The sequence below is a fragment of the Eutrigla gurnardus genome (genome assembly GCF_963514095.1).
Source record: "Eutrigla gurnardus genome assembly, chromosome: 16".
Lineage (NCBI taxonomy): Eukaryota > Metazoa > Chordata > Actinopteri > Perciformes > Triglidae > Eutrigla > Eutrigla gurnardus.
Genome location: NC_139927.1, coordinates 8323127 through 8345821, shown reverse-complemented (window position 1 = coordinate 8345821; position 22695 = coordinate 8323127). Strand labels below are relative to the sequence as shown.

At 45.6% G+C, this 22695-nt stretch overlaps 1 protein-coding gene across 1 annotated transcript in view; it reads right to left on the bottom strand.

Moving 5' to 3' along the window:
* The window catches only part of LOC311026611 (prospero homeobox protein 1-like), a 31855-nt gene extending 19484 nt beyond the window's left edge, over positions 1-12371 (bottom strand). The window contains exons 1-3 of the mRNA XM_084030272.1: positions 11737-12371; positions 6749-8804; positions 2745-2852 (exon numbers count right to left, since the gene is read on the bottom strand). Coding sequence (XP_083886398.1) covers positions 2745-2852; positions 6749-8740 — 2100 coding nt within the window. The 5' untranslated portion in view covers positions 8741-8804; positions 11737-12371. The remainder of the gene's footprint in view (positions 1-2744; positions 2853-6748; positions 8805-11736) is intronic.
* Positions 12372-22695: the final 10324 nt, after the last annotated feature.

The following is a 22695-nucleotide window of genomic DNA, read 5'->3' as shown; positions in this document are numbered from 1 at the left end:
TTGAGTGCAAAAAGGAGGGAACCGGTTCAAAGGAGCACATCACTGCGGCTCCTTAATCAGAGCTGGCAGGGGTCAGCCAGCACAGACGCGAGATGCAGCGAGAAAAATGTGTGTTTGAGAATATAAGTGTGTGTGTGTGTGAGTGTGTGTGTGCGCCGAGCTAAGAGGCAGATGAGAGAGAGACAGCGAGAGCGTGTTTCTCACACTCACACTCAAGAGCCTGTGAAAGGTCAGCGCTTAGTGCTAACAGCACAAGATAGAAAGTGGCGTGCACACACACACACACACACACACACACACACACACACACGTACACATCCTGCTCATGCAGAGGCGCATACTTAAGTCCAGAATAGGAAAACACTCAAGCATCCTTGCTCTAAACTATATTAGTCGCCTGCCAAAAGTATTCAGGCGCTTTGACCGTCGGTCCCACACTGCTGCACACACATCAGCTCGTTTATTAACACGCGGAACCGAGCCGGTTGGACTTAATTGAGGATGGAAAAATGTTTAGTGGGGGGAAAAAAAAAACCCAAGTGTGTCTCACGCCTAACAGCGTTCCTGACACAGTGGTCAGCACCGGAGCAGAAAGCACACAGATGACCTCAGAGTGAGCTAAGCTACGTCCAGAAACAACCGGAGAGCAGAGCAGAAAGACAGAGAAGCCTGTACGGGCCTCCCCTGCTCTCTCTCTCTCTCTCTCTCCCTCGTTCTCACTCTCTCCCTCGTAAGCCCCTTCACAGTCATCAGGGCTTTCCAACGTTTCCTGTTTTCGCAGGGGTGAATTGTGGGAGATAATCTCCGGCTGCCTATTGGCTGACTGCACACAAAAAGCGGCCCTGGAAAGCGGGCTTTTGTTACTGCGGCGACTCAAATCCAGCGGCTGGCTTTTCTTTCTCCCCGGGCCCCGGCGAGGCACACATGCCATGCCACACCATCAGCAGAAAAAAAAAGAAAAGAGAAGGAATGACATATAGAAAAGGGGAAAAAACGCTCCTGACCTCCGCTACTCCACAGCACATGACTGGCCCCAAACACTGAAGCTTATAGAGCCACAGAGAAAGGGAAAGAAAGCAAGGTGTGTGTGTGTGTGTGTGTGTGTGTGACAGCTTGTGTTTGCTTAAAAATGAGAATGTATGTCGACACCATGAAGGTCCAAGCAGCCTGTTATTATTACACAGCAGCACACACACACTGTATCTCTTTACAAAAGGCGATAACTTTCGCTGACTTTTTAATCGACTGAATGCCTTTATTTAATCTGTGCATTAATCTGTTATAATTGCTCATCCTTTATCAAAACTCTCCCTTTATCCGCGGCCCTAATGCCACGTCTGAAAGCTACGGGGATGACACCGTAGGCTGTCATTAGTGGCGCCAACAATGGTGTCTTGACAGAAATCTGTCAAAACATTTCACAAACACCAAAAGTCAAACAAAGTCACAATAGTCTTAAAAGGGGCTTAATCGCGCTGAACAACAGCCCCGGCGTCCCCCGGTTGCGAGGGCAACCCACTTCCCACGTTAATTAGATTCTTGACAGTCAAGACCTGATTAGTCGAGACCTGATTAGCCTTTAAGACTTTTGTCTGAGGACAGCCACTCGCTTAAGAGGCCGCCCTGGCTGCATCTAATTAGATACTCAGTCTCATTCCCATACATGTCTGCTAACTTACAGCTTGAGTCCATTGTCTTCTGCTGAAAACGAAAACAAACTAATGTGACTCATAATCCCCTTAACTATCTTGACCTTGTTAAAGTATCTGATGAGGCCACCAAGAAGAGGTCACCTCCCTGGGAGTGATTACTCAGACTAAGTGGTTCAAATATGATTTTTTTTTTCCACAGCAGATAACAGCAGTGTCAAGCTTTAATATTGAGGCGGTTGGTAAACCGATCCACTTACAGGTGCCCACCTGCTTTGCCAATGTGTAAACCCGCCCCATTTTCAACCAGACCAATGACGCGCTGAGAGAAAATCTCACGAGTTATGGTTGCTGGTGACAGCATGGAAGAGGGGGCAGCTGGGAAATAGGGGGACCTTTATCTTCTGATTTCAATAAGGTGGCCTGGATATGTCACAGTGTTTACCCCTCCGTATGTTCTGAGAGGGGCGCGCACACACACACACCAAACAACAGGAACAAACTCAGTCGCGCATACAACGGCCATTGTGTTGTTGTTGGTTTTTGTTTGCTTACATATTGTGCTTTGTTTTCAAAAGTTTCCTTCATTAAACTCCCAGTAGAGCCAACGCTCATCGTCGCTGGATCCCCCCCAACCGACTCTTCTGCCCGCCCTCTATTAAATCAACTTCCCTACACTACGCTCAGATAACCACTCCTCCGTCTCTAGGCTCCATCCTCCTCTCTGCCCTCTCCCCCCCTCCATTACTCATCCTGCTAATACTCATAGGCTCTCCAGTTCCCTCATGTAAACCCATTCAACTTCCTCTTCTTTCATCTTTTGCATAAAACCATAACTTAGTGAGGCCTCAATTCAAAAAAGGGGACAAGAAGCCGCTGTTCACGGCGACTGAAAGCTGGTGCATCATATCTAATAAATCAAACGTCCCCTTTTAAAGCAAGTGCGTTGAAAAAGGTGGAGAGAACAGAAGCGATCCATCTTTCTACGCGTTACATGCGGCAAAAGAAGTCACCAATCTCGATAAGACGAAGGTATAACAGAGACGGTCATGTGTAACAACCAGAATTAAAAAGGTCTAAAGAGGAAGGACTTACCTTGACATCGGAGAAGAACATCTTGAGCATATTAGAGCTCGGGTAGCGGGTGTAGAAAAACATGAGCTTGGCCTTCTTCAGATGGTTGGGGGAGAGACCCTCTTGGATCTGAACACAGCTGCTGTTAAGGACATTAACAATTGTTTTGGAGGCAAACACCTTATGGTAGCTCAGGCAAATGTAGCTACTGATATGAGCACAAATACATCGGGTGCGTGCTAATAATTGGCTGTAAGATTTGCACGAAATCATCATTTGGATGACGGGTAACCAAATTTTCTTTGGAAGGGCTGCTGTAGGGTGGGATGAAGACAGTGCACCATTTGCTTGCGTAAAGCTTGCGCTCGGGTGTGAGAGCGTCACGGTAAATAAAACGCCGGCCAGCACTACAGCCGATGCTTTTACATAAGGAGGCTCATTTCACAGTCAAAGTAAGCAAACGCCTTTGCCTACACCCCGTGCTAACCTCCACCCAAAAAAAAAAAAAAGGAAGAAAAAAGGAGACATTTGCATATCACAGACAAAGACAGCAGTTAACGCCAGTGACGGGCAAGTAGGCCTAATGGCTTGGCGACAACACATGCCAAGCCTGAATATGACTGATATTGGCTGCATATCAGTGACAAAACAAGGTCTAGGAGGTAGAACCGAACCCAAGCGACGTGGAAAAACCTTCTCGCACTCATCGGCCGTATTCAAGTACATGTCAGCGGCCTTGTCTTCCTAATGGATCGGCCGGATTGAACAGCAGAGAGGATGGAGATGGGCTGGTGGGGGCACCTTGAGGGATAGTATGGTTCCAACCTTCAATTACATCCCCCTCCGCCTCCCTCTGCTCCACCCCTACCACCCCCCCCAGCCTTGCTGCCGTTGCCAAACCCTTGGAGGAGCAAAAGAAGGAGGAGGAGAAGGAGAAGAGGGGCTCTGAGGCTTTGGACTCAGCCAGTGATGGGGGCGGGGGGGGGGACCCGAAACACATCTGCGCCACCGAACGGCCCAAGCCATTTCCATGGTGAATTAACGGCCGTATAATGCATCTGATAATATCAATCTGGGGGATAAGACATTGAAAAGGGAACGGGGAATGGGGGGTGGGCTGCATGTTAAAACCTCAGGCTGTCTCAATGAGGATATTCATCAAGCAAAAAAAAAAAAAAAAAAAAGGAAGACGGGGCTTTAAATTACACCGAAGATACGGCCCCAAGTTTTTCCACCAAGACTGTTTACACTCGAGAGGAGAAAATACATGGCTTGACATTATTTATGATCTACAGGGGTGGCTGCGATCGTTAAAATCAGTCAAGTGTCCAGATGTAGCTGTAACTATAGAGTGGGAAGAAGGCATCAGCTGCTAGATTGGATTGCCCTTGGCCTCAGGGTTACACGGCAAAGCCAGCAAATACTGAACCACACTGGGTTGGCTCCTTAAAAAAAAAAAAACATGCCTACTTTGTCTGATTCAGCGAGACAGAGAGAGAGAGAGGGAGAGAGAGAGTTAGTTGTATACGCAGCGAGGGTCTTGTGGGGGAAACCCTGGCAGACTGGTGTTGCTCTGTCAGGCCTGGCCAAAAGAGCAGCACTTCACTCTCCACACCACACCATCTGCTCCAAGTGGAGGGGATACAATGGATCCTCAGACGGAGAGGCAGAGACAGAAAAAGAGAGAGAGAGCTCTTTCTCAGCCGGGCAAGGTGGGATTTGTTTGCCGCGGAAAAAAGCCGCACACTTACACTTAGATTAATTTGTTTTTGCTTTTTCAATTAGGATTAGCATCGCTTTCCCCCTTATCACAGAAAATTAAAAATGATTTTAAAACAAAGACGCCGAGGCTTTACCTCTCCAGCCATAAACACAATATCACCTCCCTTCAGACGACAATTAAGAAGCTTCATATCTCTTGATGAGGCATTTTCATCTCTAATTCACTCACAGCTTGCAAATGTAATTGTGATTGGACTTAGGGGTGGCGTGCGAGGCTATTATTTTGTCATGATGGTGCACTCATACCAGCTGGCCCACTGTTCGCCCGCCACATCTGACAAGACATCATCATTCTCACGACACATCCCCAAAACCCAAAGTCATGAGAGGAAAATAGCTGCTCCGACTTCCTAATTCCAGGTGTAAGGACAAGAATATTTGGAGTCGGACTGAGAACAAATGAGGAAATTGATAGCGGCCATCTGCTTCACAACGCTGCAGAGAGCTGGTGAACTTGAACACACCTCGCAAAATGTCTGACAAGCTGTCTCTGGCTCCTGAGGCTCCAAAAAAAGAAAAAAGAAAAGAGAAAGCTACAGAATGACAAAACAATTTTACATCGATTGGAACCAGTTATGAACCACGAGAGTATGAATGCAGATAAACTGCATCATGAATGTCATACCAATTACAAAAAAAGATATACTTATACTGTGTAAATGTGTTCCTCAAAAAAGAAAGAAAATACACATGAACATGTTGTTCCGCCTATATTTCCATTTAGGGGAGTACATCTGTTAATTCTCTGAATTTATAAATGCTACAATGAAAGCCACAGCATCTGGCATATGTGGTTATCGTTTGATTGTTTTCTACTTTCTCTCAGTCTCTCTCTCTCTCTCTCTCTCTCCCTTTTCTCTTTTCATCCCTCCATCGGGAGCCCGTAGAAGCAAAGGATTATGGATCTCTGGAAAGCGTTCACCCTTGGGTCAGAAGACAAGACAAGGCGAGGTAATGAAAGATAAACAGCTCGCTGCAAACACCTGTTAACGTCTGCTTCAAAGAAAAGACAGGGAGGAGGGGGGTTCGCAGGGAGGGAGGAAAAAAAAAAAAAAAGAAGTATTCGGCTGCCAAGCAACAGCCGAAGGGCCCCCGGGCTGTTGACAGATCTTTATGAAATGAAAAAAAGGGAAAAGAAACGACAATGATTGTGGGCTTTTTACAACAGCGATGGATGATAAGAGGAACACAAGAGAAAACACAAGCAATCATAAATATACATCTTTACCGAGTCCTCAGGCGAACCTTTTGTGACACACACACAAAAGACACACACACACACACACACAGGCCCGGGCACTCAGGTAGGCACAGTAGAAAAACAAGGCATCTATAGTGTTAAATATACATATTCACTTAACTAATAGAGCCCCGACAGGTAGAACACCGTTGGATTAATTTCTTAAGCATGCAATGAATGTTAATGACGTGAAGACAAAGCCTTCCGAGGACAACCATTGTGACACGAATCAAACTTTCATAAGGTTTAAGAGGTGTTGAATACTAAGGAACTAAGGAGGTATAAGGGGGAAACAGAGAAGGGACTGAATGTATCTGTTTAAGCTATTAGTCCCGAGTCTCCGGGGGATTCAATTTGAGCCTCCCATAGGGGATAGCCTCTTTATCCGTAGGGTATGATTGGGGCACACTGGGGTTAAACTATATGGGAGACTATATAACACCATTGTGTGCCAAGTTTCAGGATGGTATCTCCCTCCTTGTTCTTTCAGGCCATTTTTATAAAAAAAAAAAAAAAAAGGAATCGGGGCGGTAAATGTCACGGGGACCTAATCTTCATGAGTAAGTGATATGTGACAAGAGAGCTTTTAAAGCACTTAGGATTGACGGTGGAAGAAAAGGCTGTACGGTGCTGTGAGAAGGAAGAGGTAAGAGTGTAAAAATAAATACAACAATGCAGTACAATGGAGAAGGGAACAGCAGTGGGAGGAAAAGTGATTCATCAACAATTTCTCAGTTTCTTAGGTTTTGTTTTCAAACGGGCTAAAAAACGATTAGATTTTTTTTTTTTAACTCTTTGTGGTTCAGATGTTTCACACCTGTCTCTACTGGGAATCACCGCCTGAAATCTTTTTATCTGGCTTACACAGGCATGAGTTGCTCTGAACTGGAACCACATAGTTAAAACATCAGGGTCACTGTCATGCACACACACTTATTATTGCCTTTTAACCACCTAAAAACACACACACACACACACTAGCCTGATGTAGTTGTAAGGATACGTTGCTGCCTGAGTAGGGTGAGATGTCAGACATGTCCTGGAGGTCACTGCACTCGGACTTGATGAGGGACAGGGAGAGTACCTCGGCTGTGCTGCCAGAGTGCGCCGGCGAACCACAGCGATGGTGGTGCGCCAGTTGGTGAGCCGATGCCATCTTGGTCCTCAGGCTGGCGGTCTCCCGGGACAGGTCCATGGAGTCGGGAGAGGAACGGTCCTTGCCTGGGTAGCCACCCGTGGGCCCACCGAGGGGACTCTGGAAAGGGTAGCCCATGAGAGGCATCGGAAAGGGGTGTCTAAAGGATGGCGGGCTGAAGCCCATGGAGGCAGAGAGCGAGGAGGGGTGAAGGACGGGGTGGTGGTGCCCGCCGTGGGCACCCACAGCCGAGGACTGGTGGTGGTGGTGGTGGTGCTCACTGGGTGTCTTCCTCACCACTAAGGGAATCGCCTCGGTTTGGTCATGGGTGGGACCTGGCATCCCGGTCATGCTGGGGAAGGGGTCTAGTGGATTTGGAATGATGACATCACCGAAGCACTGCAGCCTCTGGTTGGCTGTGTGGAAGTTGGGGTTGTCTCCGTTGACGGCGGTGGGAAATCTTTCAGGAGGTATGGAAAGCGAGGGGAAGGCCTGCTGGGGTGTAGGGCGTGGAGGCTTGGCAAACACCTTGACCACGGTGTCCACAACCTGGGTCATGGCTGAGTTGAGTTCCTGCTTCAGTGTTTCTGCCAGCTGTTTGCCTTCAGCGTGCATGGAGGAGCCCGGACCTCCCGGTCCTTTGCTCCGGGTGAGCCCCTCTCTTCTTGGCTTCTCTCGGTCCGCCAGCAAGGCCTGCTGCTGAAGCAATGCCCGCGCCCTGTCCAGGAAATGGCCCGGGTCCAGGTCGGACATCTCGTTGTCAGAGCGGTCTCCACCCCGGTCGTCACCGCCGTTGTCGGACCTGGCCGGGCTGTCCTCAGACATGTTTCCTATGTCGTTGTGGAGGTCGTTGTGTTCCGAGTCGTCGGTCGAGTCGTAGATCTGAAAGAACTTCTCCTGCAGCTGACGTAGCTGTTTCTGCATGTCCTCCAGCTGCAGCTTCAGCTGCCGCCGCTCCTCCTGCTTCTGCTCCTTCCGCTGACACACCAGCTGGGTGAAGCTCTGCTGCTGCTGCTGAGGCAGACGCTGCTTGCGCTTGTTCTCCCGGCTGCTGCCGCCGCACACCTCGCCTCCCCGCGGGCTGCTGGGTGCCTGCTGCTGAGACTGAGGGGGTGGGCAGTCGAGATCCATCTCCCGGTCTCCGTCCATCTCGTGGTCGCGCTCGTGACGGGAAGCGGCGGGTACCACCACGCTGGGCGAGTGGCTCATGCCACGTATAATGTTCTCTACGCGGGCTCGCTTGGCACGCAGGTGTTCATCATTTAGACGTTCAATGTCAAAGGCGGCCAGGCCAGGACGACCAAAGGGTGACAAGCACTCTTGAGGGGTGCTGTCATGGGAGGAGTTACTGCAGGCGTCTTCCTGGGGAGCATCTGAACTCGCATTGGAGAGCCCTGAACCGGGGAAACCGACGTCCCCTCTATCACCCCTGTCCACTCGTTCTCCCCTCTCGGGCCCTCCTCCATTTTTAGCCATGTTATTCTTGAGAAGCTGGGAGATAATGGTGGTGCCAGGGAAGGGCATAATAGTGTCCTCATATGAGTTGGCCCTCTTCAGTAGCTTTCGGAGTACATTGGATTTGGACTCACTGTCGCTGGCTGACACGACGCCAGGTCCACCATGTGGCTGCACTACAGAGCACTCCATGGAGTCAGTGTCTGATCCGTGGTGAGAGTGGGAGCTCAGAGAGTTCATGGCACTGAAAATGGCTGCTTTGGCGCGGGCAATGCTATCAGTGGTTGTTGTTGTGGCTGCTGCTGTGGAGGAGGCTGTGCTGCCCACGGTCCTCTTAACACCGATGTCCACGCGTCTTCGCTTGGTCTGTCTGTTCAGGAGGGAGTCGCTGTCATGGTCCGGCATCACGGGCTGCTGCTATTGGGCCATATCCCGAAAAAACCCCGTCCACTAGGATCGAAGCCTGTACCTGTGGGCAAAGAAATTCACAGGAGCATGACTCACCAAAGTCTAAATTTGTTCCAAGTCACTCACTCAAGCAGGACATGACCACTTGATGTATGTTAAACATTTTAATAAAAGGAAACAATAGAAAATCTTATGGATATAAACTGAAATGTTCTGTCTGGAGCCAGTAAGTGTGTTTCTAAGAGGACACATCCATGATTACATTTAGGTAGTGAGGACGAGTCACGGAGGGGTAAAGGGAACGGGCAGGACGGGGTCAGAATTAGGCCTTGGCTCGACATTCCAGGGCAAAGTCCTACATTTTATCCGGTCCCCTGTTACACGCCGCGCGACACTGAACCAGTTCCCACGGAACACAAAGCTGCATAAAATTATGATAATTACTTAAGTACTTGTCCTCATTTACATTTTTGCGCGCCGTGAGCCTACATAGGGGCTATTAATTCACAAAATAAAATAAAAAGAAATAGGGTTAAGAGTATCTATGGAAAAAGAAAAAGAAAAGGTAGCGTACAAGGAACACACCCTTTGCTAAATCCTGTTTTTTAAGGGAATAATTGTTATGACAATTTGACAAAATCACTCATTTTAAACCACGTTTACACGTGTTATTTTAAAATGCAGGTTCTGTGTTAACATTAATCAATGTGGCCGTCGTATCTGAAGCGACGAGGGATAGTGACACATAAAAGACACACAAAATAGGCCCATTGATTTTCGTGCCAGCGTGAGCTCACTTCTGTGTTTTTTTGTTTGTCTTTTCATCTGGCAAGGGCAGTTAATTCTGCTTAAATGAATAGGTCACAAGGGTCAACTCTGGCAAGGAGCAACTTAAAGCGCTCTTACAAAAACCCTAATGCCCCTCTGAAAGCAAAACGTTTTGTCAGTACAGGCCCGCGTCAATACTGCTATGTAAGCAGCGGGGAAACGTCTTACTCAGAGCCATATCAGATGCGTCCAATCTCAAATGCAATGATATTATCACAGACAACTTCATCTGTAAGCCTCTCTATTTTTTTTTAAATATATATATATATATATCTGAGGTTTGTAAATGTATAAATGTGATGATTCTTATCAGCATAAAATTGGCAAATGTGGAGCAGCAAATTACATTTTCCTTTTTACACTCGTGAGGAAAGCAGCAGCCCTTGTTAAGAATCCCAGTGGCTCATAAATCAAATTAATCAAATAAAACAAACGTAGTATTCTTTCATTGACGTTCATTTTACAGGAAACGTTAAGCTAAACTTTGAGATCGATGTGCAAAGTACCGATACATTTAATAAATATTTTAATAAAAAAGTCAAACGACTGATTCATATACACACACGTTACATTTTTCTATGACGTTCTGAGACAAATGCATTGAAAGGCGTCTCATATTATCAGTGTGGGCAAACAGCAGGGGAATCTGAACTCCAGTGGGATTTAAAAACATTCTCTTCAACTGATTTTTCTCCTTTTTTTTTATTTTGCTCTTTAAGAAATTCTATAGTTTTTACGTCGCTGCATGGAAAAAGTAATTTAAAAATAAAGAAAAGCATCTCTTGGTCACTAAGCCTCACCGACACACACACACACACACACACACACACACACACACACACACACACACACACACACACACACACACACACACACACACACACACACACACACACACACACAACTTTGATCCTGGCTTTGTTAGACACTGTGTGGTGTGATGCATCACACAAGTAACCATTGGCAGATCTTTCACTCTGGAAAACAAACTCTAAACTGACAAGACTGTAAAAATGGAAATTGACTGGAAATTTGCCTTAAAAGCTGCCTCACAGAAACACTTCCACACTCTACAGTTAGTTAAAACCAATTTGATGAATGGCTTTGACCCAGGTCTTCACAGCCATCAGCAGCTCAGACAAGAGGTGATAAATCTCCAAGAAACAAACAAAAAAAAACCTCGACTTGATCGCCTCGGGATCTTAATGAGCTTGAAATAGTCACCAGCACCTGTCTTTTCTGACGGCGCACCTGTCTCCCATTGCCCATGCGCACTCCTCCTCTCTCTCTCTCTCTCTCCCTCTCTCACAAAACCTTTCAACAATTTCGAGCTATCATAAGAACAACGAGCCGTAGACGTTCACTTGACCTCTTAAACATCTTCCCCTTGTCCTTTTTTAACTGGTTCTTCTTTTGAAAACCCCATAAAACTCCAAACCTTTACGGCTGATAAGAAACAAAAGCGTAAAACAATGAGGGAAGTTCAGGTGTGAAACTTATAATAATTTCAAAAAATACAGTCAGTTTCTGTTTTAGGAGTTTAACAACAAGATGTGGGATACAGGATGGCGAAAGGCATTTTGTGGACAAACAAACTAAGATATGAACACATAAACAGAGAGACAGAGTTGTGTTTTGCCACAAAAGTGAGGACAGACTCCTCATTGACAAAACAGGAGGACTGACAAGCTATGTTACAGCCTGGAATAAGAATTCTGCGTGAATCAAAGGTCAGAATACGATTTAGCCCCCCCCTCTCCCAAAAGGGACAAAGGCAATATGGTAACTTTACGCACAGGAGATCCAAACGCAGCTAAAACCCAGTTCTCCTCTAATAAAAACCCCCAAAACAACTCGTGTTTAAAAACGCTTCCCAAACTTACTTTGGAAAAAAGTTTGCAAATCAAACTCGCCCTCCGCTTCGGATGAGGAAGGTTGTGCTCCGGTCCGCGGAGACACGGCGCTGCTCTCCCTACACCATCAAGTTGACGGGGAACGACAGCGAGCGAATAACGTCGTGTATACGCGATTATAACAAAATCGCCCCGCCGGTGATGTTTGAGGATGTTATTTTTTATTTATTTTTTGTGTGTGTTTGTCCGCCCACCGTGCGCGGGCGAGAAGCAGAAGAAGAGAAGGAGGTATCCGAGGACAAGGTTACTTACCCTTTAGATGAAGAGGGGGGACAACCTGAACTCCGACGGCAACAACAACAAAAAAAACAACCAAAAAAATGAGAAATACACGCAGAGCTCGGCGGATTGTTGGACGCCGGGACGTAACAATTTCTCAGAGGAGGAAGAGCTGGAATAAAGTCGGCGGCGCCAGCGAAAGGAAACCAAAAAAAAAAAAAAAAAAAAAACAGGGGAAAATATAGAAGATGAAAAAGAGCTCTTGCGCGTCGGTCTCTCCCTCTATCCTCTGCTGCGACTCAAAGAGTGAGAGACATAGAGAGAGTACAAGAGAGAGAGAGGGGAGAGAGAGAGAGAGAGAGAGGGAGAGAGATACTGCGTTGTGTGCGTCTCCGAGGCGCACTGGATGCAGAGGACTGGATGCTGGAGCGCTCCTCCGCCACTAAAGATTCACTTTAAGACGCGGCTGAAGGAAACAGGAAGACGTGCGCGTCACGAGCGCCGTGATGTAACCGCCGCTGCCTACCAATAAGAAGCGTCCGCCCGGTCCGGAGAACGACGCACTGAACTTGACCAGAGAACGGGACTTGAGCATGCAAGTAAAGAGAGAGAGAGAGATAGAGAGAGAGGGGGGAGAGAGAGAGAGAGAAGGGGGAGATAAAAAAAAAAGGGAAATACTACTCTTACTAATCTCTTTCTTTCAAAAATCACCGACTGCGCGTGGAAGATTCGTTACACGCACTTTGACATCAGGCCTGTAAGCCACGATAAAACACACATCCGTCACCGTGCTATTTATTCTCTTATTCTTAAATGGGAGTTTCAATAATAAACGGTTGTCGGTTTGATTCCATGACAGTTTGAATAGCGTGAATATACTTTTTTTTTTTTTAAGTATTTCACGATAATATCTAAGAGATTTACATGTATTTGACATCCAGTGGGATTATCTCTGTTGTAGATGTATTCGCTTCGTCTAAGAGAATAAGCATGACTTTTTCCTCCCTTTTTTTTAAGATGAAAGAAGCATTAAGTGAAGTGTTAAGGCTGTGTTGTTTTGATGCAAATATTTCCAGTCATCTGCAGCCTTCTTCGTGGCAGTAAAATCCAAAATTGACGCTCCTTTTTTGCATCCGAACCACTTTTTTTTAAACGCGTTTCAATTATATGTCAAACGTGCCTTCAAATACAGTCATTTTTTATGATTAACAACTTTGTAATTGTGATTTTTTTAAAGAAATGTTTATATGAGTGAATAGTAATACAGAGAGAATTAGTTTTTAAACATCGGTACGTACATATTTATTTTCCAGCTCCATGGTTCACATTTAGACTTCTCAAAGGGAATAACAGTAGCGGGTCACTTGGGAATAGGAGGTTCAAAGTGGCATGTAGAGATATTTACGCGCAGAGTTTTATCATTGGTTGCGGCAAAGTCTGATTTATGAACAAGCAAAGCGGCGCAGAAGCTCCGAGCTTTGCTTTGGAATTCAGATTATCCAGGGAGAGCCAATATCTGAGGAGAGCCGCGCGTCTCTTTGTGAAACGCTCAGTTAAGAGCCGAATATCATCACGAAACGTCTGTCACCCGGAATCCGCAGCCTGCCACTGAAATAACCCCGCGCGTAAAGACTGCACCGTCACACAAATTAAAAATAAAAACATTAACATGTCAGATAAAAACAACAAAATATACTTGATGTTTAATCGTTTATTTTCCTCCTTTTGAAACGTCCCCACCTGTAAGGCTGAACCCTGCGGACACTGACATCTGATCCTGCCCAGAAAAACCTGTTCGACGCTTCTGATTTATGAAATGATGACGGCTGCTCGTCCTCGTTCATTCCTACAAATTGGATACTTACAATTACACTGCAGTTTTTTTGCTCCCTGCAAAATATTCCACATTTACAACAGGTGTACACACAAACGGCTCCGTAATATTAGGAAATGTGCACCGTTGAATTTTAATCTTTACATCAGAGAATTTCTTTTTTTCATCGACTCCAGTGATATTTGTGGATAATACGGTTCAGCTAAGAGAATCTATTGTGTTAAGCACGTGCAAGAAATTACCTGCTGGTTTATTTCATAACGAACGTATGCAAAGATTACTATTATATTTAATTATTGAGATTATTATTATTATTAGTGAATCAAGTTGCATTTATTCGTATCCGTCATTTTTCTTTTAAGAAAAAGTTGTTCAAGCATTATTAACATCCGCGTGCTGTTTCCCTGCAGTTTTTTTTTTTCTTTTTACTTTGGATTCATTTGTTGCACGCAGAATCTTCTTTTTTTATCCTCTGCACAAACAGGATCCCAAAGTACTTAACGAGAAATCTTACTTTCCATGTGCGCTTCTGTCAGGTGCCAAAAGGGAAAAGGCGAGTCTATCTTTTTTTTTTTCCATGTCGCAAGCAAGTGTTTTTTAGGACGAACGAATTGCAACGAAGTCAGCAAAGTTTAGTGTCTGGAGTGTCTTTTCCAAAGCAGGTGTCGCGGCCCCTCCGCTCCCTCACTGGCCCCGTGGCTGCTTTGGCCTCGGGTTCCCCAGGGTGCCGTCGGTGCGCACACACGGCTGGAAAAACAGGCCGGGACATTAAAGAAGCGCGTGTTTGGAAAAGGAAGACTCGGATGAGGTGTAGAGGAAACGTGTCGGTTAACACTGGCTGCTCTTATCGCGGCCCATTCCAGGTGGATCAACCCATGTATTTATTCCCCCCCTCCTCTTCTGGGTCGAGTGCGACACACCTCAGTGCCCAAGACTGATAATGCGCACTGATGGCTGAATTTATTGACATATTTATTAGAGTTGGGCCCATATGGAAAAGGAGGGAGGGCTGTGAGGGAGGCATTTCTCCCAGGGGTGTTATAAAGTTACTTTTTACATTTTTCTTTATCACAGTCTGACCACAATTAAGTGGTAATGAGTGCGCGTACGCGGTGATGGTATTCCGGAGTGGAGAAGAGAGTGGACTTTTTTTCCCTATTAATTTGGATGAACGTCGGGGTCAACCGTCCTTCTATTATTAATACTACTAATAGTAGTAGCGTTATCATTGTAGTAATATTTGTCTTTTCATCTTATAATTTATTTTAGTGTGATTTGAATTCGGAAAATCAACAAAAACAACCCAACCGATGATTTCCTGAATTTAAGTCTGCCTATATTAATTATTATTACTAAAAGAGTGGATCGTATTCAGCAGGAGAAGGCATTTGTTGAGCAGCGGTGGTTATAAAACGACATTAATCAGATGTGCTCCTACGACATCTCCATTTCTTTTCACAGACAGCTTTTTAGAGAGAGAGAGAGAGAGAGAGAGAGAGAGAGAGGGAGGGAGAGAGAGAGAGAGAGAGAGAGAGCTATTTGGGACAACAGAAGCAGAGAGAGAGAGAGAGAGAGAGAGAGAGAGAGAGAGATGGTAGCACTAAAAGCTGTTTTGTTCCGGAGAGGTCTCCGGGTCCCTGAATAAAAAGGTTTAGGAGACAGGACAGAGGAGAGGAAATAAGGGGATAGGAGAGAGGAGAGGAGAGGAGAGGAGAGGAGAGGAGAGGAGAGGAGAGGAGAGGAGAGGAGGATTTGTCCGAGTGTGAGTAGGCGTGTGACTCTTACATCCTCTAAAGTCCTCGTTGGGCCTAATGTCCAGCACTTATTCAGCTTTCACCATCAAAGATGAGGACACTGAGGAAAACACGTATAGCCACTCCTGTTTGTCAAGGCAGAACCCATCTCAGGAAAAAAAGGGACTCGTGTATGACCTGGACATGATAGAAGAGACGTCTGTAGTAAAATAGCAGAGATTTACATAGATGTTATTATTAGTGATATTACTTCTTGGCTGCCAGGGCTGCGATAGCTGGCACAGTGTGGCCCCCGATGACCCATATCCCTATTTCTAGGCTACAAGTAGCCTAGTGGTGATTATGGAGGGTGTATGTGTGTGTGTGTGTGTGTGTGAGAGGGTGAGAGAGAGAGAGAAAGAGAGAGGTTAGTCATCCTCTGTGGCCTGCAAGTCATTCAATGGGACACACACACACACACACACACACACACACACACACACACACACACACACACACACACACACACACACACTCTCTCTCTCTCTCTCCTTCCAATTCAAATATGCTTCATTTGCATGCATTTTGCAGAAGAAAATTCATGACAGAATGGAAAGACAATGTGACAGTCAAAATGACAATACACACCAACCAAACTCCGAGTAAGCCAATGAGGAACATGAAAATTACATGTGAAATAGAAGACATCTACATAACCTCTTCTCTTATATCCGAGAATGCAAATTTATAGGCGTTTCCTCGTAGACTCACATGGCCCCCTCACAGTTTGACTGATCAAGTTATACGATGACACTTTTCTAGGTCCTCTTTTCATCATGTGATTAAAAAATAAACTCTATAACATTAAATAAGGCTCCATGTCTGGCCTCTGTGGAAATAATAGGCAATTAAAATAATGCTGCTCAGTGAGGCTGATGGGAATATGTCTGCAGTCCAACTCATGAAAACCACAGCCTTCTCTAAACACCTTAATTACTCTTAGTCATGTGTAAAATCATCGAAATTAGCTACACATTTGACATTTTTCCAGCAGGAAATTATGCAAACTTTTTTTTTTTTTTTTTTTTGCAAAGTCTGAGTCTTTACAGCGTGTCTTACGAACAACCTTGACAGCTTACACATTTTAAAAAACATGACAGGGGTTAGGCTTAAGTCGACTGGAATGAAGGGCGAACGGGCGAGCACACACGCACGCGCACACTGAGCGCCTTGGAGGTGCTTGGGCGGACAGACATGTTGGGGAATCGCCTGGAACTGCATTAAGCCTGACGTCCTTAAAACAAACAATGGCACCATGAAATAAGGGCTTATGCGCTCAAAGTCAAAGAGCCCCCTCAGCAACTCTCCCTGTATCTCTCTCCCTCTGTCTGACACACACACACGCGCGCGCGCCCTCTCGCGCACACACATACACACTCACCATTTCTTGGGGGTTACGCAGTCAGGCTCGCAGCTCCATTGGAGGGGACCAACGATGAACTCTCACCTGTCAACGTGGAGCAGAGGACTTTACTTCGTAAACACGACAGGACTTTAGCTGTTTACTTCTGGCGGTAACTCAGCCCATTTATCCACGGCGAGGCCGCGGACTCAGCTGCTGCTGCTGCTGCTCAGTGCGTGTCAAGGCGACGTTACATCTACGCCAAACTCCGTGCAATAATACGCCCAATTGTAACGCGGACGTTCGTGGGCTGTGGATTTGATTGAATATGACGAATAATTGTTTGAACGCGCGTGCTTAATCGATATACTGTATCCGGCATGCATCCAGTTTAGATTTATTGTAGCAGTTTGACATTTGGCTCAACTTTTAGGTGTTGCCCACGTTACTCGCTAGCGCCCCGCGGTGTATGCTATTTTGATGGTCGCTTGAGGGAATGACGAGTTGACAATTCTTAAAAGTAGTATTTTAATCGGTATCGGCGTTATGTTTTGGTATTTACCTCCAGCCGATTTTAAGAATGCCTTTAACTGACCCATGTCATTTGTTAAGTTTTTAATATGATACCAGGAATTTACGTCTTTAAACAAAGCAACGGAGATTTCAACGTTTTTTCAACGGAGTTTGGCAGCAAGCACTCCGCCACGTCTCTGCGTTTTTCCCCTTTCAGATCTCCAAAGCCATTATGCGTCAGTGCGACCACTGCTTTAAAAAGAAAGAGAAAAAAAAAACACGGGCTGTGGTAGATAAGCGGCGGTCTGTTTTCGCTCCTCTGATCAGCTGTAATTATATTTGTTGGCGTGGAGGTAAGTGGTCCTCCCCGGGGGGCGTATTGTACTCGACTCACTCCGCGTCATAAAATAGAATTACAAGGAAAGGAGAAGATATCCTACAATAACAGAGGCGAGTCGTTAAATCAAAGAGTAGCTAAATTAAATCTGAAGAAGAGAGAGGGAAAAAAAAAAGCCTGCACGGAAAATACATTAGGGGTGTGATGGACGGGGGCAGGGGCTTCAAATAAAACGCAGGTTAATGAGTTTTTAATAGCTTCTACGACCATGGTTGGTTAACAGGCACGCACACACTATGCCTTTTTGAGCTGACTGAGGCAATTAAAAGTAATTAGTGATCAGTTAGGCTACCTGATGCTTTACAGCCTTTCTGCACTTCCCCAAATACTATAAAGAAAGGTGTCTATAGGCTGTGAAGTGACATATATACGAGGCTTAAGTGCCTCCAAAGTGTTTCTCTCACCACACATTAGTCTCCGGTTATAAGTTTAGCTCCGCTCTCCTGTTACAGCATTCACACGTCTTGTACCTGTTGGCACCCTTCTGTCTGGTTTATGTATCTGCGTAACCTTTGACCCCCCGACGTGGATGTTTGGCATGGCACGCAGCAGGACCCCTACACACACACGCGCGCGCTAGAGCGGCCTTTCGCTGGCGACCTCTCTTGACCTCTCAATGACCTTTCACACCGGAGATTTGGCTTGCCCCGGGGGAGGTCAGGAGGAGGGTAACGCCGTTATGATTGTCATCTAAACACAAAGACGGACGCATGGGTGCGAGGAAAAGGTTAAATTGGTGAAATATCTATCAAACTGGAAATTAATTGATGTACTTATGTTACTTATGGCGCCACATTTAAGAGGGATCTTGTACTTTTTTGTTTTACTGCTCTTCCTTTTAAAACATTACACAGAAATGTTGTGGAATCAACTAATCTAATCTACTAAATGTATGATTTACAATAATTGTACTCAATTAAGTAATATTTCCAACGCAGGACTTGTATTTGTATGAGTACTTTTACAGTGTTTTGCTGCTACATCAATGTTTTTTTTCCCGGTGGCACTCGCCATACTTTGCCCATAGCATGCATGCGTTTGTATATAGTGCAATGTATGTGTGTAGCTGGTAATTAATCAGAGTAGCCGGGCCATCTACCCTCTGTTGGGCCGTGCACGAACATGTTCCAACCACAGGTCAAAAACCAGCAGCCTATAAACGTACATGTACACAAGTGAGGCCATGCACGGTCAAGTATGTACTGTGTGTATGCACAGGTCTACGTTCATGCAAATCACTCCGGGTATTTTCAAAGACTTCCCTGTGGACAGCGGTGTCTGCCAGCGCTGCTATAAATCACGTTGAGGCTGGTTGCTGAGGGCAAGGCACACCTTGTCCACGTCGCCCTCACTCCTGGGCTGAATAAACCATAACATCCTGCCTCTCGTGCTGCCCGACGCCCTCTGAGCACGACCCTAGAGGAGACCCCCCTCATGCCCTCATATTCCCTCCTCCTCCACCTCCCTTCCTCCATCTCATCTCTCACCCCATCCCTGCCATTGTTTCTCCTCCTCTTCAGTCTATCTTTAGGAATTGTAGCTGTTGCAGTGGACGGTTGGGCAGGGCTCTGCTTGTTTGGAACAACACACAACCACCTCCCCATCTTCATTTAACTCCCTTTTTTTTCCCATTCCAATGACTTCCTGCTTGAAGAGTGGGATGAAGAGAAAGAGAAAAAAAAAGGAGAACAGCAAAACAGCAGGAAGCAAGCATTTAACGGGAGGATGCCGACACCCTCATCCTGTCGTGTGCCGGCTCGGTTCAGGTGCTCGGGGGCCCACCGGCTCCATTCCACTGCCTTTACCTCAGGGTGTGCCGAATTTGGCTGAGGAGGTGCACCTTTCCTTCACGACCCCCTCTGGAGGAAGTATAATGTTTCTGGAAAGAAAACAGAGAGGATTTTACTGCCCGTCCAGAGGTGCCAAGTGTACACGCTCGTAATAGAGCGTTAAACCCCCTCGCCACCCAACAGAGACACGAAGGTGAACAAAGAATAAAGAATGTGTGGAGAGTTATCTGCTGATTATATCCCTTGATTTTTACCGCTGCAGAGGGAGAAGCTAAGCAAACAATTACGGCCCAGTTGGTTGGCTCACGACATTCCACTTGAAGGTGTTACAAAACTCACTTTGGAAAAGAAAAAAAAACAAAACTGTGTTGCTTGGCACGCGACCGCACAAATGATTAAATGTAATTTCTAAGTAAAAGGCTCATAACTGCCAATAAATTCACTGGTATGCAACAGTGTGTTTTAATTTGAAAAGTAATTTTGTTCGAGGAAGGAGACGCATGTTTTAGATGTTGGAATTCTAATTTTGGAACAAAACGTCTCCTTTAGTCACCAACAAAACACACGCACGTACAGGCAGAAGCACAGGGCATGCACATGTACACACACACACACACACACAGGTCCAAATCGCTCCCTAACCCCTTGTATGTCTGGGTACATCCACCAGAACGCCAGAGGAGCCTTGAGAGGACAAGAATAGCGAGGCATGTGCCTATTTGTGGCATCATTGTTATAGAGATAAAAGATCTCACTGATACGCTCACACACACACACACTCGCTCTTACACACACATGCTCTCATGCACACACACACACACACACATGTGTATTGAGTGCATTCAGTCCCAAACATCAAGGTGAAATATTCACACGCATGTCAGGACCAGAGTTACACCACAAAAAACTCCAATATCCAGCCACACACGTACACAAACACTTTCTCTCTCGGTTCCATCCCATAACCATTAGTTGCCTAAACCCAACTGTACCCTGAACTGAAAAGAAATATTCACCCTTAAATGTAATGATTTACATAATGGGGACGTACATTTGTCCAGAAAAGGAAGGCGAGTCCCCACAGTGTGACTGTAAAAAATATGTATGTCCCCACAACGTTAGTAACACACACACACACACACACACACACACAGTTCCTATTAGAGACAGGGGAGTAATCTCCTCTTCATACACCCATAAGCAGCTTCTTTGACTGCGCTGCTTGCCGTGTGCTTACAGCCCCGTTGTGTGTGTGGGAATGCCTTGACCATGGGCTAACCTGACTATAAATGAGCCACACTGGCACCTGTGCCGGTACAGATCCAGGGTTAGGACAGAGGAGAGTCTCATAATAGGACGCCGTGTCTTTTGTTCTGTCGGTATGAATAACTGCTCTAAGAATAATGTCCCCTCCTCCGTCCTGTAAATGTTCTGAGATGAACCGCTTGTTTGACACGGCGGGGAAAGTACCTGTGGGATTGGTGCGACGAAGGAAGAGACTAATTCCTCTCAAATTAAAATGCTATTTTGTTAAATATATGAACTGATCTTGACGATAAACTGATTTTAATATGAGTGCTATTTGTTTTCATTGTTTGCAGTAAAGTGAAAAAAAAAATGACACCTGCTAATCATCATCATGTTAGCATTTAAGACAACCTCACAGAGCTGCTAGAATGGCTGGCACTCACCCAATAAACATGTTAACACCTTGGTGCAGCATAAACAAATTGACTAGTAAACCCAATTATGACCAAGTTCTCACTCTCAACTCACCAAATACTGGTTCTTGGTCATCGGCCCGAAGATTCAATCTATGACGCTAGGTTGTAATGTTTGCACGTCTCAGAGACGGATAACAATCATAGTGTCTTTTCAAAATAAAACTATATACAGTCCAATAAAACACATTATGTCATTGTTCTAGTAATGCACGTAAACACAGCTTTCTCTTAACATTCTATTACAAACAACTTTCTCCGTTGCAAGCGAGCTTCGCACCATCTGGTCATGAATTCGGTCGCGGAGGACGGCTTTGGACAACAACGGCATCTGCCGTTACCGGCATCCTCCGCGTGATTCCATGTGAATGCAGCGCCGCGATCGACTAATGAGCAACGGGCCAAAATAAGTCAATGTAAAGTGTATTTTACACACAGGACACAAACAGCAGAGCATCACAGACAGCTGCTTCTAACGTTGAGATAAACTTATCTCATGTATGAAGTCTAAGCGTATATTTTATTTTATGTATTTTAGTATTTCTGTGCTTTGTATTACAATAACTCGTTAGTGTTTGTTTCAGTATCAACAATACAATTCTACAATTTCAGTAATAATGGCATATTGATTATCCTATTACACAACCCTTACTCTCCTGCAACACACACACACACACACACGCACACACACACACACGTTTGCCTTTGGTGTCTTTAGTTAAGCCAGAGGACAAGTGATGCCCGGGGCTGTTCCTGATCCTCCTGGCCTTTTCCTTGCAGGAATCTCCTCTTCCTGTGCGGAAGTTTATCGTAGTCAGCCTGCCTGTCACTGACGCCTCCCAAAGGAAAGTGACAGCGGCTTAATTCACCCCCTGACCCGTAAAGAGGACAGCAGGAGAGAGAAAAAAAAAAACCCAAGCGTGTGTGCATGCATGTGTGTGTGTGACCGGACCGAGGGCTTCTTTTCTCTGCAGTAAGGAGGTGCCATGAATCTTGTACAATCAGCACAACCTCTGCACGTCTCATGCATCGAGTGTCATGTCCTTTAAGCGACCGCGACAACGTGAATGAATCTTCCCTTCCTCTTTTTAGCTTCTTTTGTGTGTAAAAAAAGCATCAAATCCCCATATCGGCCAAGCGATGTTATTTTATCTGCTCTCCAAGCAAACAGAGATGCTCTTATTTTTTTTTAATTATTATTTTCCATCTCAAAGTCGAGGCCTTGCAGCCGTGAAGATAGATAGATAAAAAGGATAGAGAGACGATGTCCATCTGCTCTGATGATCGCTCTCCAACTTTGTTGGGCATCAGCCTTTTCTCCATCCCACTCTGGTCCCATCGGGCCCCAGTGGACCCAGTCACTGGCCTTTTCTTGACCCAGTTTAAGACTTCCATTCTGGGCTTTCTGATCCCTCCACTCTCCCCTCTGTGTGGAGGTTCAACAGAGAATCCTGAGATTATCGGATGGTCACTTAAGAGGAAACGAGAGAGAGCGAAGTGCTGTCCACTTAGCTGAAGATTATCCTTTAAAAGGAAGGGATGGTGGTGGAGATGGAGGAAAGAAGGAGAAAAAAGGATGTGCTTAAGAGGCAGATATGGAGG